Raw genomic sequence first — 18305 nt, forward strand, 5'->3', positions numbered from 1 at the left:
TTAGAGCTGGAGAGAAACTCCAGGAGGGCAGCGCTGGATTGACACCCCCTGTGTCTGCCCATGAAGAAAATACAGCTGTCCCGTTCAGCTTTGAGGGCGAACATAATAGATGTCATGAAGATTAACTACAGGGTACCACGACTGTTGTCACCCTTGGGTATTATTTTAGGCTTTTGCCTTGGTAAAATACAACAGCTGAGAACTAACCTGCCAATGTTAAAAATTGAGCTAGAAGTCTCTGTTATAAAAGCTGCTGAGAGGGAGAGAAAAAGAAGCTGTATGGCCAAGGGCACACCTGACCTGCCTTCGCTGGTAAAGCTATCAAGTGCTCTTCAGTTTGAGAGTTTTAGGTTTGTAAACAACATCTCACCAGGCAGACACGAGGAGCCCAAAGGAAGCGGTACCATACACTCCATATCCAACTCATTAAAACAATTTAAACTGTTAAGAAAATCTCATGGTTTTATTGTGTAATGTAGCATTGGAACATCTGAACAAATCATATCTGGGCTGTACAGGCTGCTGTTCTTTCATTTCTTTGGGTTATAGAGCATCTTGTCAGTACAGAAACAACAACCTTTTGCATTATAAATTCTTTCCGAGGCATGCTGGTACAACACAAATTTCTCTCGTCAAATGCAGCTAAGTCTAACTTCCAAACATCATGCACAAGAAACTCATCTAGTGACAATGTAAACTCAGCAGAAGGGCAGGTCACAGGTCTTGCTTGCTCACGCTCTGCAGTGCTGCAGGTTTGTGTATGATATTTGGAATGTTCCGTGAGTGTGAATAATACCAGTAAGAGGAGAGGAGGGGGGAAAAAAAAAAAAGCATGGGTGCCTCGGGGTTGCCAGCTCAGCCAAAGTTGTGCAATGCTAGCCTGAACATGTCATTGGTGCAAACCCAGGCATCGTTGATGTTCTTTAATAGAAATATCTGGTGGAATCCCATGATAGGGTCTTCATCAGCCTGTAGAAAGAGAGGAAAAAAGTTCAAAAAGCTCTTTTTTTGAGACATGTATTGCAAAACTCATAAGATGACTTAAAAGCTAAGGTTAACAGTGACGTCACATGCTGTAAGATGCCTAGTACCTCAAGAGAGACTAATACAACCAGAGGTTCTGTTCCAAGGTGCTTTGCAGACAAGTAGCTAGGGCCCAATGGCACAGAAATCCTGCAATGGCATCTGAAATTGGGGTTTTCTGGAAGGCTTGCAGACATCTCCGTCGCAGCAGCTTCACAACACCGATAAGAGCATGCTTGCCTCAGTGTTGAGTCACAAATTTCCCTTGGGCCTTGCCCAGGAACCAAGCATAAAACAAGGTCTTTCAAAATTAGTTTGTAGCTGCTGTACTTTGGACCGGTGACAGAAGGGAGGTTCTGTAGAAGTCGGTATCAACAATATTGCCCAAATGAGCTATGTAATGATCTAGGCTTTTGAAAGCTTTCCCACAGCAGGTACAGCTGACCAGTGACGTAGCACTTCCCACTTCCACTGTCCAGGAACAGCTCGAAGGGAGCGAGGTATGTGCTGTAGCTGTGTCGAGGTGTTCTAAGCACAGGGATCTTTGCAGCAGTGCCTCAACCTGCCTTTGGCAGTTCATCTAGGCAGGTTATAGTGCCCGCCCTATGTTTACTGTATTACTACGAAAGCAGAAAATAGTATTAGAGGGAGACTAGCTCTCCCACCTAATGTTTACCAGTCTCCTCAGAGACATCATGCAGGAATTAAAGCCTCAAAATAACATAAATGATTCCCAAATCAGCTAGAAATCACATAATAGGATTTAATCTGAACAGCACACAGGACCTAGCTACAAAACAATCTTCTGATACTGACCATCGTGTATTCAATTCAGCATTTTTGGAGGATTTTACGCTCTATTCTTCCAGCACACGACTATTCAGCTTCAGAAAAAGGGGGAAAGGCATAAAAAAAAAAAGCATTGAAAAGCAGCAGCCAGAGGAGCACATGAAACAGACCGTCAAAGTGCTGAACGTTTATTCTCAATGCTCTGCTGCTGTCCGTCAAGAAAAGCAAGAGAAAAGGTTGAAAAGCAAAGCAGATTACAGAATAAACAACAACAAAAAAATCTCTTTACTTAAAAAGTAATATCCATGTTTTGTGAATTTTATCAAGTGATAAATTGACTGTGAAACAAGTCAGCTTTGAGGAGCAACTTGCTAAGGACATCGGTTATATCACAAAACAGCAAGTCTGCCACAGCACTGGTAGGATCAAGTGCATGCAAAAGCAGTGTTCAAATCTAAAACTACTGCAAGGATTTCCACAGTGACAACTGCCTAGGAAATAAAACGGTGTAGATGAAGTGCCGTTCATGAAGCGGTTGCTAATCCACAGAGGAAAACCAAAAAGGGCCCTAGATTAGCTACGGCCTCTCAGGAAAGTGATACTGAAATCATGATGGACAATTATTTTTATTGTTTTTGCAACCAGCTCAGAGCTCAATAGCTATCAAGGCAGGCACAGTGTTAGCAGTTAGTAGGAAAGGAGCAGAGAACCAAAACCCGTAAGTAAGCAACCACATAAATGCAGAGAGAGCACCCACATATCAAATCCTGCATGCACTTCTTATCATTTCACAAAAATTAAAATGGTAGAATAGGCAAAGGCCAGAGAAGGGCAAGAAAGATGAGCCAGCTACAGGACAGTTTCCTACCGAAGAAAGTAAATTGAGTATGACACTCTAGCTTGGAAAAGTGTGTTCAGGGTGAGGAAAAGGGGCAAGATATCAAATTACTATAAAAACACAAAGGACAAAGTGAATGAGGAAACTACTACAGCCAAAAATTAAGGAGGCAACAAGTGAGGCCAGAAGTACGAGCAAGTCTAAGCGCTCAGTAGACAAATCAATGAAAGAAAAATCCTCCAGCAAGACAAGCGCCAGTAAAGTCACTGTTGAACAGGTTGATGAACTGGGCAGCTTTTTGTCACATTGATACATGCCTCCTTTTGCATTAGGCAGAGGCTCCATAATAATCAGCACAACGTGAAGACAAGCAATTATGCTGGATTAGACCAGCCGTCCGTCTAGTTCCTTAGCACGTATGACAGCAGGCGTGCCAATTATTTCAGGGGAAGTATTATCATTATTAGATCTGCCCAGAAAAGGTGCTTGCATATCCATGCTGAAGAGGTGGCCTGCGCACTGAAACCCGCGGGTTTATGCCTTTTCTAGCTTTTCCCGGGTATCAAATACACCACTTAAACACTAGTGCGGTTGCGCTACTGCTTGATAGTTGGTAGGTTCCTGGACAGGAAGGAATATTTAAGAAAACTGAGTAGCATCAGGGAGCTGTACACTGAAGTCTGACATACAGCTTTGTAAAGCATGTTATTAATGCTATCCCTTTTGACTAAGTTGGAACGAATTCGTAGCCATGTCAGCTCCTTTCTAATGGCTTAGTTTAAACCAGCCAGGCAGAATCGTTTCATCTTGAATCACTTGTAACCGACTCTATTAACAAGCATTTAGCATACTCTCAGTTGCCCTATGGTCTCCTCTTCTTTGGTCACTGAGGCATCTATTACAAGTTGTGTAAGTAGTTTTCACACCAAATTTGAGCACGCCATTACTGACATGAGTACACTTTAAAAATATACCTCTGGTAAAAAAGATATCACCACCAGACTAGTTTCAGTGTAGGTTTCCTCAATTTCTGATAAGCCTAGCTGCACTGCAGCTCTTAGTGCTCTGGCTTGAGGAGAATTTCCTCCCTTCTTACCCAATTCAGGACTGGACACATGAAAAAAGACTGAAAGAAAAGGGAATTCTTCCCCGAACACTTGCTGTTGTACATATGGCAAATTGCCACAATGAAGTCACACATCATTGCTTTCTTCATTCCTTTCATGTTATGTCTTCACAGCATAGAGTAGCAATATACTTTAAAAACAAGGAAAATCCTAGGCTATATTTAAGGCGAATGAAAGAATTTACAGTTCGTTCCCAAAACTCTGAATACGTCCTATTAACATATAGCAAAGACCCAGAGTTGAGTGACTTGAGATGCTCTAGAAGACATCGACTAATCCTATCCCATTTTATTTTGGATCTTCACCACAGCTCAGATAACCTCACCGAAACTCTTTACCCTTACTGTCCACTCCAAATTCAGCTATGTCCAACTCAAAATTTGCATTCCAGATGCGAGCCCAGGCTTGAAACACAGGGGCTTTATTTTTCCAACAAAGCTTTCCTTTATCCAGTTCAAATTCTTTCATGACATCCTTGAATTAAAATTAAAAAAAGTCACAGAATCAGATTGGAAGGATCCTCTGGTTTCCAATCCAGCCTCATGCTCAGCATGAGCACGGACTACCAGCAGCACTGCACTGGCCACAGCTTTGTCTAGCAGTCTTCCAAACCTCCAAGAACAGACGTTTCACAAGGTGTCCAGGCACCATTTCCCAGGGTTTCAGCCTTCCAGTGAAAATCTTTCCCCTGTGTCCAATCTGGACTTCCCGAGTTATGGTTTGCAACCACTGTCCCTTGTTACACTGTCTGGCACCACCAAGAACAGTTTGCTTTCAGGTTGCTGGAAGTACTCAACTACTTTCCACCTACATTTCAGGCAGATTGTCCTTAGCTGCCTCCTCTCCCAGCTCCACAAGCTCTCGAACACTGGCAATCTTGGCAGCTTTTTGACCTCTTCCAGTTTCTCTACATCCCTTCTGACCTGGAGGCTCAAAACTGTAGAAAGTCCTCAGCTCACAGAGCCGTGCGTCATGTCGTGAGTACTGGACGCAACGCTACTTTGCAATCAAAGTTTAGCTGCACAACTTTTCTCCTCTTGTCTGGTCAGAGACAGTTTTACTCTTTCACCAGCACCCCACAGCAACTGTTGATTGAACTGCAGGCCTGCAGCTATCCTTATCTCAAAGGAAAGGCTAGTTACTTAAGATAGCAGGTTCTTTCAGATGCTAAGCCTCATTTAACAGGCTTTAAGCAATGCTTTAAGTGTTCAGCATGCATTACAAAAACACCCAGTGCTTTTAACTGAAAGTTTCCTTTCCCTTTTAAGACTAGGAAACACCGCATAACAATTAGTTATTCGCAATTAATTCTGCAACAATCACTTCAAAATTCACACTCTGGGGGAGAGCCACAGATCTGCCACATTGCTCTGAGAACGCGCAAGACACAGCCATGCTTCTCAGCCGAGCTCAAGTGACAGAAGAGCGAGAAGAGAGCACTCCTTACTCAACCAGGACAGCGAGGACTGCATGGAAGAGAGGTAAGGCAGAGGGTTAAACGTTGTGGAGGGCTAGCCTGAAGACTTCATTGGTGCACACCCAGGCACCTTGAAAACTTTTCAACAAAAAGGTTTGGTGGAAGCCTAGAACCTGGTCATCGTCTGCCTGAGCACGACAGGAGAAATACGTTACTAGGTGAAGCACACTGAAAATACTGGGTGACATTCTGGATTAACATTGGCAAAGCAGCATCACACCAAATGAAACTCAATCCTAAAGGCTTAAACTGATGCCTACTCTTCCTAGTTGAAGCAAGCAAGCATGCACCCAGATAATGAATAGCAATAAAAAATGATAATAGAATAAGCGGAGGTATATTTATTGTACCTCTACAAAAGGATAAAAGAACATTACTACCGATCCCAACATCCATTAAAGAGAATCTTGCATATGTTTACTTGAAAATATGCTTTTCAATTAAAGCAGTTACTGTACTGCTTCTGCCAGTGAGTTAGATCCTCGCTAGTGACATTCACCCTACTTAGATGCCTTGTGACCCTCCAACATCTTCTCCAAGAAGCTGTTGTGACTGGTCCCCTCAGTGCAGATGATTATTTTGCTACAAAAGATGTTGCTTTTTTTTATTTACAGTTCATATTGTTATTAGCATGCTGGGCTGTGGACTGGAGCGGCACAGAGGCAGATGCACATCCTGACCTTGTCACAGGGCAGTAATGATTTCAACTGAGCCCGCTTAAATCCTCCTCCAGCAGGGGAGGCCAAAGGCTTAAAACAACCCAAACCTGCAGGTTTACTTAAGACGTAATACTCTGGTAAAGGAAATACAGAGTTTGACAGTAATAGTCCTTGACCCCATTATTTCTTCAGAACTATTCTTGTACGATTAAGAAGAGAGCTGAGGCTTTGTGACAATTTGGTAGCAGTTCACCCCACAGTATATGCACGGAGAATAGAAGGTTTTTCTGCTTTGGTTTGTTTTTTTCCCCTAAAAATCAAACAAGATCAAAAATATAATGGTTTAAGGAAGAAATACAAGATGTGCCCAGCTCACTTAAGAGTGAGTTTCCACTGAACTTTGGGACTAGCAATTCAAGCAACTAAGGCCTCAGAAAATGCATTTAAAATATCATGCCAAGAATGACTTCTTAGAAAGGGCACGTTACAGGTATTTTAGCATTATTATTTGCTTGCATTACTCTATTAGAAGCATTACGCATGCTCCTTCATTACATAAAACAAGCAGATGGTCGTGAAAGTCGTCTTCCTCGTGCAAATTTCGCTAGTTTTCCTCAAGACCAACAGATGCGAGCTGTGCAGAACAGCCACACCATTAAGAAGGCAACCTTTAAATAAAGCCAAGTACGCTGCTCCATGTTTGTGTGTTAAAGCGTACCCCGTTCAACTGGAGCTATAGACGAGCCACTTGTTAAAAGGCACTAACTGAACCCAGTTGTTCTCAGTTACTGCACTGTATCGAAAACAGCACTGAGGTGCATTAAAACGGCTGTCAACACCTTTGTATTAGCACAAGAAGAAGTATTCGCTGCATGTGACAGCCAGGTTTGTGTACTGGCAGAAATGGTTACTATACATGTCATGCTACAGACTGTTACTGATTATTTCGTTTGTCCACCTGTATAAGCGGACAGAAGCAAGAAGTCAAAGTTCAAAGTTGACTTTGACTTTCCTCAGTGAGAAGCAGCATTTCCCAGGCATTAAAATGTGCTTTTCAAAGCTAAGATTGGAGACACGTACATGTGGAGAGTGGAGAAATGTTGCCTCTCGTACTAAAAATTCACAAACAAGTTGGATTTGATCATGACAATAGGCATACTTTAATCCAATATGTTCTTTCCAAGTACCTAGATGCACTATCACGTGATCCCTGAATTATTCTGAATAATTTCAGCGAGCTGAAGTTATTCAGAGGATAAGAACAGCACAATAAGAAATACTACTCCAAGCCATGGTATTTATGGAAAGCTCCCAGATTGCATCTACAACCCTAACGACCATGCTAAAGGATGAGAAAACCCAAAAGCTTTACAGAATCTTCAAGAACTTGGTATCTTGCCACAGGATTCAACACAAGCACTGTTGCAAGCTGTCATCTGCTTAATGATTATGCAATAACCTTAGAAACGTGACTGTGCAAAACCAGGTGCAGATGTGAGCGGCCCAAGACATTGAGCCAAAAAGCCTTGGTCACATCAGTGACCAGTGCACTGTTTTGTGCACACCCTGTAAGACAGATGAGATCAGCATGTCTGACTTCATACCTGTCCTGCAATTCAGTGTTTTCCGTGGCCACCTGTGGCTGTCTTTCCTCAACAGAACATGTGCAGGTGGGATTGAGCAACAAGAAAGCTGGAATCCAACTTGCAGCTAGGAAGCAGGAGCAACTTTAATGAGAGCCAAAGCTATCTGTTAGGCTTAGAAGTGGATGCAATACGCTGGGAACTGCTCTTCTCAACTGCCCAGCACAAAACAATTAAGGAGAATAGCTAAGCAAGCAGATTCAAACTTCCTGTCCTATGTCTGCTTAGTTAAGAGTACGGTCAGTGGAAGTTTGAATGTTTTGATACCAGAGGTGCCATTCAGAGTTAACAGGCAAAGGAAACCTCAACGGCTATTTTAAAAGAAACTGGGTTCAAGTAACTCTAAGGACTGGATGGCTTTGGAGTCCTGAGTTGACAGCACGGCTGGACCAAACCCTGACAAATCTAACTCTGGTGATTTTAACTATTGCTATGTAATGTCACACTTTTTAAACAAACACTGCCCACTGTGAGCAAGTTTTGTCTACAGCTGACTTTACATACAGGATATTTTTTGCAGACTCCAGGACAACTTCCTTCATTGACAAGTAGTGTAATTAGCTTACAAGTCTGTGGCCCTGGTGTATTTAGATCCAACATTTCCTCAAAAGAACAGGAGACTGGGTAAGTTTATGCAGTTCAGTAGTATAACATAAACAGCAATGTAATCATACTACAGCCTGAAAAATAATCTGATTTCTTCACAAGAAGAAGCTATTTCAACAATAAGTGTTTGATCTCAGAGGCCACACTCCCATTGCTGAACCAGTTTCAACTACAGAGGTACTGGACTGCATTAACACCAGAGCTGTATTCTTGTGTCCTGTGACAGAAAAGAAAAAGCACGGTCTTACTGAAGGGTTGTCAGCTAACAAGAAAATGTCTGCTAAATCACAGCTCGATGCATAACGTTACATCAAAAAGCACATTAAACTAGTTGTGCTTATGCTGCCCAAGAACACTGTAATGATGCTTTTACACGCAGAGGACACTGAAACCTTACTGCCTCAGGGTAAGCGAAATACTGATGCTTCTAGAGCCCATATGGTATTTGTATGCAGAGTAAAAACCACGGTACTTTGCTTGGCAGGAACTTATGACTGACAAATTACCTAGTGCTAGTCATCTGAAGGGACGAGCAGTGTCTTGACAGTCTTGAACAGTAGAAGAATGACATCCCCATGCAAGCTTACCAGTGTTCCTTCCCCACCCAAGACAGCATTTTAGTGTTTTCAGAAATCGGATGATTTCGAATCCTGCAAAAATCTGAGACATAAGCATTTGTTAACCTGTAATGGAAGGAGTTTACCTTAAGCTGTCCCACTACCATACTGAGTATACAGCTGTCAGGTGTAGGTTGGTGGTCTTGTGCTGTGATGCTGTGTTGTATTTTTTGGAAAGGGAGGCTCTGCAATGAAAAGAAAGCAAAATAAGGAAATGTGCAGCCATTGCATTATTTAACTTACAAAACAAAGATCGAGCAAATCCAACATTATGAAGTGTTAGACTATTTTGGTAGCGCTGCATGGAGAGTTGTTGCAATTCGACACTATTCAGGCTGGGTTGATCATAACAGTTGTGTTTTTCAAGCACCGAGACATGAAATAATATGTCACCATATATGTTAAGCAGTACCTTTTCCTAGTCTAATTACACTGCCTGAAGAGCTTCAGTTCATCTACAATTTGAATGTTCATATGAAAAAGGCACAAAGCTTCGCTGCTCTGAACAGTGTTAAAAGATTGTTTACCAGACAACTCCAAATTTGCTTCTTTGTTAAAATGGCTATGAATACAAAGGAAAGGTGGTCGACCAAGAACCAGTGTTCAGGACTTGAAATCCACATATCCACCTTTCCCCTTTTTTCTTTCCTTCGTAACAGCACCTGAGGGGAACCAACACAGCAACAGGCACCATCTTTGCCACGTACCAGGCAGGAGCAGGGGGAAAGGAGGAGGAGGTGGAGATCAAAAGCACACATATTGAAAAGAAAAAAAAGCTTTCCGTGCTCATGTAGCAGATGCAAGCATGTCCGGATGCATATTTAATGCAAGGAACACACCTTGAGAAACACCAGACATTGGGGAGTAATTCCTCTCTTTCAACTTAGACCACATTCATGTTCCAACCATAGACGACTCCAAGCGGTGAACATTAAATATCTGGGGGATCTCAGAGTCCTGTCACACAAATGCCATTTTAGGACTGTACTATCAAAAGCTGCCTTAATGCTAGACGCTTTAGAAGTGGCAGCTCAGCACAGATGGAGCTCTGAGTGACCACATGGCTGATACCCAGAGTCCGTGCGCTGCACAGGACAGCAGCATGCAGTCATTTAAACCTTGGGTTGTACTTCGATGCTTTTGCTTCATTTCCCTGATTTGTTAACAGGTTGAGGTAGACCCAAGGACATTAACAAGTTCTGCATTTCACTCTAGTGGAAGGAGTCTGAAAGAGTTCCTACAAGGCCTAGGTACAAGAACAGGAGACCCGACACCTACTGTCAAGGATGCGAAGTACAGACTTGGCCCCGACAAGCATAAGGCTTCAGGAAGAATACCAGGAAGCTAAATCCTTGGATAATAGAAAACACAGAAACTGGAAGGAGCAGTAGCTGGGGAAGCAAAGGAAGTGTACAGAGCAGCCCTCTAATCAGAGGGACACTATTCAAGAACATTCTCTAATAAAGCCTGCAGTGTTTCCTCTTGGCTGGGAGAACAATCCCAACCTACCATGAACTGCAAAGTGAGCCACTGGTTTGTAATATGGAATAGACATTTAGTGACAAAAAAAAACCAAAACAGAGCAGTCTTTTCTGAACTACCAGCAGAATATTTTCCAGGGTCACCATCCCAAACTTGAGTGTGCCTGCACAAGCATAGGCTGGGACATTGAACACCCTTCCTTTGACAAAAAGAGTACTATGAAGCCTGGTCCCACCTCAGCACAACAGCTCCTTGTTGAACAAGTCCTGCAAGAAAAGTCTCTTGAAAAGGCAGAGAGATGAAGGGGAATGGATGTGGTTGTATCCAGAACCCAGCTTCCAGCGTGACAAGATGCCAATGAGAAGTGAGACTGGGGAGAGAAGACAGGGAGGAAGGAAAGGCTTCAGAGCCAAGAGCCCTGCAAGATGGTGACAAGGAACCAAAGACAAGGCTGGGCAAGATGGTGCCTGTTTCAAGTATCTGATTGTCTTCTTCAGAGAAAAGGACCCCAATGGTTGGTCAGCCAAGTGAGCTACTCCTTATGTGATGCAGTGGCAGAAATCCCACTGGAAAAAGTAGGGTCAGCTGACAGGAAAGATCACCGATTTTTAGGACGGAGAGAAGCTACCTCAAAAGGATGGTTGCTTATGGACACCCATCTGTACTGGAGAGAAACATTTCTTGATATGAAGAGTACAATAAAAGCGACTGACAAGTGAGAAGCCACACAACAACCAAGGCTGTTAGTGTCCTCTGACACCAAAACTTCTCTGGGCTTTCACTACCAAAACCATGGAATCCTCCTTGAAGTCAGGTAAGAGAAATTCTGCAAGAATAAAGTTGAGTAGCTTAAACTCACTCCTGGCAACAACTGGCAACAAAGCTACCTGTCCCAGCTTCCTCCTTGGTCCAGGAGGTTCGTAGAACTACAGGATTATCTCAAATGCTCAACGTAAATCAGGCTGCCCCCTGATTAGGACAGGCACTCTATTTGAAACAACTCCTAAGGTCCAGCACCAATTAAGACAGAAGGAACAAGTGTCAACTCCCACTCTGTAACAAGGTACAGGTGCACCGGTGCTGGCAAAGCAATGTCTTTACAGCCTTGCCCTACTGTATTAGCATCATCTGACAGAGTAGGCTGAAAAGGTGCCATAGTGTTGCTTTACACAGCAGATAACTTGCTGTAAAAGAAAATCCTGCCTCTTGGCATTTACACTGATTAATCATCCAGGCACTGAAGAACACAAGACTGCAGAAGTGCAAAAGAATTCCAGTGTCAAACTTTCAGTGATCTGCTCAACTGACTAAGACGCTCCAGAAGCACAGAGTAGGTGAGCACATTAAGTTGAAACAGCAAACAGAGCCCAAGTAGCTCCGTGCTGACAGAGGTATGCTGAGAGGCATTAGAGTCACGGTAAGCTGATACAGCCCCGTAACGAGCCATGCAGTGGAAGGGCATGGAGTAGTTCTACTGTATTTCTTCCTTACTTTAAGCAGATGGATGCAAGTCAGAAAAAACTTTCCCTGAGGCAAAGTAGCATGCCTTCACTCACCAAGCGAGACTGTGCAGCAGGCACACGAATCCAGAAAGTCCAACTGGCACCACAGACAGGGAAGGTAAAGATGAGTTACGCTCCAGTGGGAAAGGGGCCGATCTGCACTGGGCCAGATCCAAGGCAGCAGTCTGAGACACTGTGGCGAAGCAAATGCTTAGCTGGTTGGGTATCTAAATGGCTGCTAGCCCAGAAGTCGAAAGAACACTGAGTACACAAACAAGCAACTCTGGAGCTTGAGTATCTCCTCATCTAGAAGCGAGCAGTTGCAAGCTGTGCTATTCTGAGGTGTGTGGCCTTCTCAAAGACAATGCAGGCACCTAAAACACAGACCCAAATCTCAGCCTTCATGGTTAAAGATGTCTTGGATGAAAGCATTGATTCCAAAACACAGGAGCAGTAGCTGTACAACAAGACAAGCATCGAAGTTACAAAGATTTTTTTTCTCAATGTGTAATAAAAATGATGTATCTGCCTGATATACCATGCTCCGAGCAGAATGTCTGAGGACCTAAAGCATGCCCTCCACATGTCTTGCAAGAGAAACAAACTTTCTAGTTTCATGACAGCTTATAAGTACACCCCCTTTTGTAACAGAAGCATGGATTTACCCAAAAGGTAAAACTTGGCTCCGAGTTTAACTAAATGAACACGGAGAGAGAGTTTCAGTCTCTATACAGTAAGAAATGCTTTCCTCTCGCTTGATGAAGAAGAAACACTGGTTTCAAAGTCCTGAACCATAACTGCTCATATCTGAACAGCTGACAAATGCCGCACTGCGGATAAGTCAGGTTCTCCACCACAGAATTTATTTGCAGTTTATGTATCAGAAAAATTGTTCCCTGCAATAACGTGTTTAGCCTGTCATAGGCAGATCCAAATAACAGGTTTGCTATTGGCACTTCCTTGGCATGCTTTAGAAGAACAAAAACCCCACCTTTCATTCCTCTAGCTCACGGGGTCAGCTTATGAACTATACTTTTTTAAAAATAAATCAATAATGTCAAATGCAATTGCAGTCACAAAATAACCTTGCAAACTAACGGAGTCAATTAACATTCCACTATCAGAGCCACCAATGGAACACCCCACTACATAGAATTAAATCACAAGTAACACTTTTTGAAGACCAAAAGCTGGAAGCAGAAGTCCCACATTCAAGAGTTTTAAACTGCTGAAGTTGAAATCAAATTTTCAGAAGCAATTAATTTATAGTCTTCAGAACTGTTTGCCAAAACATCCGGTAAGGATTAGACTTACAGAGAGTTTTTCAACAATAGCTGCTTTGCCCTGGAACTGCTGTCCTTCCCACGTAAGGCATGATGCATCAATCTGAGGGGAAAAGAAAAAAAATTCATCAACCTGCTTAGGTAACCCTTAAGCAAACCCGGCAAGAGACTTCATTTACTTGGCATATCCTTAGAATCCAGCTACTTGGAAACTACCTCAAAGGGAGATGGAAAGAAACCACAAAGAGTAACTGAAAAAGTTTGGAATAATCAACTACAAATTAAGTAAATTAAATTTCGTTATCATGATTCTACCCGCAAAAGAAGTTCCTGCCTTTGGATCAAAGTTAGCTTTCAGAAGAAAATCTAAAGGATACCAAAAAAATCCTATGGACACAAAGTCAAGTATGCAGAGAGACAAAAATATATGAAGAAATCTGACAAAATTAGTTGCACCACCAGCTTTTTTTCCCCTCTCAGGTACTGATTTGCATATCCTGCTCCTACCCAGAAAAGTAGGATGTGCCTCTAAAGGTTTTCTAACAGAGTGCCCCGTGTGGCATGAAGTGATTGAGGTGCTTCAGCCTACAAGCACTTCCAGTATATGAGGGAGGGCGTTCTGAGCACGCTGTGTCAGGTGCAACAGCAACAGGCAAGAAACTTTCTATTCAGCTTCGGATACTCTGTTTAAACCAGAGTCACAATATCCTATTGTTGACGTAGCTCTGCCTTCTCAAATCCAGTTTTAAACCTTGGCAAACAGACCATTTAAACTGGTTTCCACTGAGCCCAAAGTCTGCCTGCTGCCATCTCCAAACAGCACCCTCACCCTACACCTGATAGCCCAAGTTCTCACGCACCCTGTCACAGATGGCTATTCCTTCCACCTTTTTTGAGTTTAAATACCTCCAGGAACACGATTCCCAGCTCTTTCCCATCCAGCCTTCAACTCTCTGAAGCTCTGAATGTCTCAGCAGAAAACGGCAGATTCCAAAGAACTCCATTTGTATGCTCTCTGGTAGATTTTCCAGGCCCTGTTTTTGACCCACGCCATATCAAAAAGCCACTTCTTTCAGCCATGCATGCGGTGCTGAACCTGCACAACAGTCACAACCACTCTAAAAAAGCTTCTGGTCCTCCATGTATCATCAGAAGGAACTATATAGTGCAGCAAGAGCCAAAAGAACAAAGAAGGGGACCAGGGGCAACAGCACGAAGCATTTCAGGGTCACAGATGCAACCGAAAGCAGTATGAAGAGCTCCTCTTGAGGTTGGACATGTTCCTTTTACGAGGAAGTAGACTTAGATTGTGTAATCTAAAGTCGCAAGCGGTGTCAGCCAGATGACTTGTTGTGTATCTTACATGACATCAACCCCTGACGTTGAATAGACTTAGATTGTGTAATCTAAAGTCACACAGCAAGTCATCTGGCTGACACCGCTTGCATCTTACATGACATCAACCCCTGACGTTGATAACTTGAGAAGCCAGGTGATGGTACCAGGGAATGAGGCTATCCTCTCAAACATTCAAATTACAGCCTTCAAATATGGAAAGTCACAAAAGCAGAGGGGACCCAAAACCTGCCTTAGTGAATCCGCTTCAGCAGGTGAGCACACAGTGGCGCAGCACCCTCCTGATGTTTCAAAGAGTAGCAAAGGACATAGATTAAGCTGCTGAGGGAAATATGCTCTTCCTGAAACACACTACAACTTCACACTGCCTCTCGTCAGTGTCCACCTGACAGTCTGCTATAGGTCACCTCCATAGCCGCTTCCTGTATCAACAGTCCGGGAGCAACTGCTTCAAGAACAAAAAGCATCCTCTCCTCTATCCCAAAAACCCCACAGACGAGAAAACGGCATAAAAGTAAGAAAATATTTCATCATAAGTAGCCACACACCCAAAAGCAGAGGAAAGTAGCAGCTACAGCATTTTCCTGCAAAACAACTGCAGGGGAATAGCTGCAAAACAAGTCTTTGACTTAGTGCTGCAACTCGTGTAACTCAAGCAATTCACAGCAAAAGCGACTGGCCCAGATCACTACCTGGAATAGGTGACAAAAGCTCGACTGACTTGGATTACACCACTAAAGGAGAAAACCGAACCTTGCGGTGGAAGTAGCAATACAGGAATGCAAAACAAATCCAAGAGCTCCCTGCTGCGCTCCTGCATGCTATAACATTTGTTCGCTCCCACATGGTCTCAGAAGGCAAAAAGCTCATCAGTAAAAGTGCATTTCTGCAGAAGCTCCTCTAATTTAGACAAGTTGTGACCTTGGGGCATTTTAGCCACACAAAACAGGGTCCCATGCTCCGTAGTTTAGGAACTCCACAAAACAATACACACCGGTGACCTGCCTAACAGCTCTCCTGATTACATTTGCATAGGTATCTCCACTGAATGATGCAAGGCAGAAAGACCCTAAGGGTGGAAAAAGCCCAGGAGTTAATTGTGTGGAAGGCCATGTTTCCAGGAATTTAAATTAGCCTGTACTTATCACCAGTCTTCTGAGGATTGAATGTGTTTTGGTAATAACATGACAGAAACTGCTAAGTGCCTTCATAATTAGAGCTGTGGATTGGACACAGGCTACTTGTTTTTCTTGCTTTATAGGCTCTCTGTACACAGCTTCTTGGCCAAGGTAAGGCAACAGTCTAGCAGTTAGCAAATACACAACAATCCAAAGAGCAAATGCTATCGGTGCTGATGGATACTGCTGAGGTATAAGGAGGAGTGTCAGATGGTGTTCGTGCAACAGTTTCAATCCTCAAGAGCTTGGTGAAGCTTCAAACAACTCATCCAGCAGATGAAAAACAGGTCAGAAGAACAGGATATGCTGCTAGAAGACTTGTAAGACTTGAGTGTCTTGCTGAAACGCCTCAGCCACCCAGCAGCATTCCTCACCACCACTAATCAACTCCACACGCAAAGCACTTTGCATGTTCTGGAGGAGTCTTCCCCCAAAACTTAAAGCTGATGTTCCTTGGGTTTGTTAGTTACAGTCTTTAATTTTGGAAACCAAATCTATTTTGCCCCAAGTAAGGAGCAAAAATGAAAACCTCATTTTTGAAGAAATTTTTAAACTGAATTTAAATTTAACAAAGTCTAAATATTTGAACTGGATTCAGAATTTTAAATCTATTTTAATGTTCTGAGGATTAATACAGCATGAGATCCGAGAAACATCTGCAAGAACTGCTGAACACAGAGTAGGCCTTAATCACATCCCACTTCAAGACGGAGCCAAGCAAATCCACGCCTGTCAAGTAATGGCAGTTTAAGGCTAGCATATTTGCTTCTACAGAGAATTTCATCACAGGATCACCACCAGCCCCCTCCACTATAAGCCACTGTCTACACCCAACCGGGGATTTTCTGAGTCTGACTGCCTATAGATAAGGCAGGCAAAGTTCAAAATAGAAGTGAAACAGAAAACGTAATAAAGTGAAATAGAAATGCAATAAATAAAAGTCGAGTAAGTGTGATTGCACTGACTGACATTCTGGAGTCAGGATAAAACCCACTATCCCACCCCTGTGTATTCCCACACATCAAAATAGAGACACCTAGACAGATAATGGGAGAGAGGCCCAGCCCTCTTTTTGTAGATACTTACATATATTGCTCCTAACTGAGTCCTGTCTGCATCAAAAAGCTGGTAGTAATGTTGTACGAAGCTGGACCCAATCTGCTCCCAGATAGGCTTGTCTCCCATTCTGAATCCTCACCTAAAGCCAGTGACTGTAAAACAAAACAAAAAAAAAAATCATCAGAAAGAACAATCACATAAATAAGCATAGCACTTGGCTTGAGTATTAAGCATCAGTAAACACAGATCCTCTCAGCCGGCCAGAATTTTTCTTTGGAAGTAGGACAAACCTCACCTCTGTATCCTAGACTTTTGTGAAATAAAAAAAATCTTGGACACCACATGGTTTAATTTCTTATTACAGTATTTGCTGATTTCTAGAGCTATTTCTGTGAGGTCACAACTCGTGTACGAAAGTGGAGAACAAGAACAAAAATGAGTGTTACCACCTTATATTTACATATTTCAAAAATTACACCATCTGAAAAAGTTGGCAAGCCCTTGCTATTCGACTTGATCTCATTTACTGTAAACAACTGACGTGTTAATATGGATTGTCTGCAAGTGGCTTACACCAACTGATTTATCTATTCAGCTCCTCAGGTATTTCACCATCCACAGGCCATTCTAAGGAAGACAGTCCTTTCACCAGCTCTTTGCTTAACACAAGCTTACTTTCCTCTTCTATCCTGTCACTAAGGCTGAAGTACACTCAACATTTATCTTTGAACCTGTAGTAATGTGAAGATACAAACCATGATTTTTCACAGTGGCGAGAATCTGCGGTTCCCAGTGAAGGTACTGGAAGCTCAGAGGCATCCCACACTTCGGAACAGGAGCCCCTCTATTTTAGAGGGACTAAACACACAGCACGTGCAGCGGTCCAGACAGACCCAGTCTAGAAACTATCACGCACAATCAGTACAGATGATTGCTTTACCATGCCATTAGATCTTTCAAGAAAGCAAATTCATTTTTTCTTTATTCTGATACCTCTCTGAAGACTGAAGAATTGTGCTAGAATTCAAAACACAACAATGCTGCGCTCAAAACCCACTACATTACATTTTAACATCTGAATTTACTTCAAGCAAACTAAATTGTACCTGCTAAACGTCCCTCTTTGCAATCCCTGACCAGGAACCCTTGAGCTGCAGATCTGTATTGCACTGTGAGTTGGGAAAGGCATGAAATGCTGTTTTAGGACACAGGCCATGACAGTTGTTTTGGCTTCCTTTAGATGTCAATTACACACACACAGCTGTTTAAGACTTGACAAATTCCTAAGAGAAGCAAAAAAAACCATATTCCTAAGATCTCCACAGCAAGTATTACCAGGCCGAGCTTTCTGTGCACAGACAAGAAAGGTCTTTTCATATTTTAGGCCTTTGGCTGTTTGAGCTTTACTCATACACATGGGAACTGAAATGGGTTCAAACCCTAGGCCAGAGGTTTTAAGGTTACACAAATTTGACCAGACTTACAGAAGAGCAAATATCTTTTACTCAACTACCAAAGTAAAATACAAACCAAGAACAACTGCTAGAGCTTAGACACCCAGACTACTTGAGGGAGAAAGTGGTTGGCATCTGGGGAGCAGAGAATGTGACAGCATAGAGAGCTGGCAAGGTGGTTCTCCCTGATGAGAAAAGGATGTTTTTGTAGC

The 18305-nt window shown here is 42.8% G+C and overlaps 1 protein-coding gene across 2 annotated transcripts in view; it reads right to left on the reverse strand.

Annotated features, from left to right (window-relative positions):
• Positions 1 to 439: 439 nt before the first annotated feature.
• Positions 440 to 18305, reverse strand: part of NUTF2 (nuclear transport factor 2) — a 25890-nt gene continuing 8024 nt past the window's right edge. For both annotated transcript variants that reach the window (XM_009319755.1, XM_009319747.1), the window contains 4 exons: positions 16667 to 16791; positions 13078 to 13149; positions 8866 to 8964; positions 440 to 969 (listed from right to left, as the gene is read on the reverse strand). In XM_009319755.1, coding sequence (XP_009318030.1) covers positions 856 to 969; positions 8866 to 8964; positions 13078 to 13149; positions 16667 to 16765 — 384 coding nt within the window. In that variant the 5' untranslated portion in view covers positions 16766 to 16791 and the 3' untranslated portion in view covers positions 440 to 855. The remainder of the gene's footprint in view (positions 970 to 8865; positions 8965 to 13077; positions 13150 to 16666; positions 16792 to 18305) is intronic.

This window comes from Pygoscelis adeliae, unplaced genomic scaffold, assembly GCF_000699105.1.
Source record: "Pygoscelis adeliae isolate BGI_AS28 unplaced genomic scaffold, ASM69910v1 Scaffold390, whole genome shotgun sequence".
Lineage (NCBI taxonomy): Eukaryota > Metazoa > Chordata > Aves > Sphenisciformes > Spheniscidae > Pygoscelis > Pygoscelis adeliae.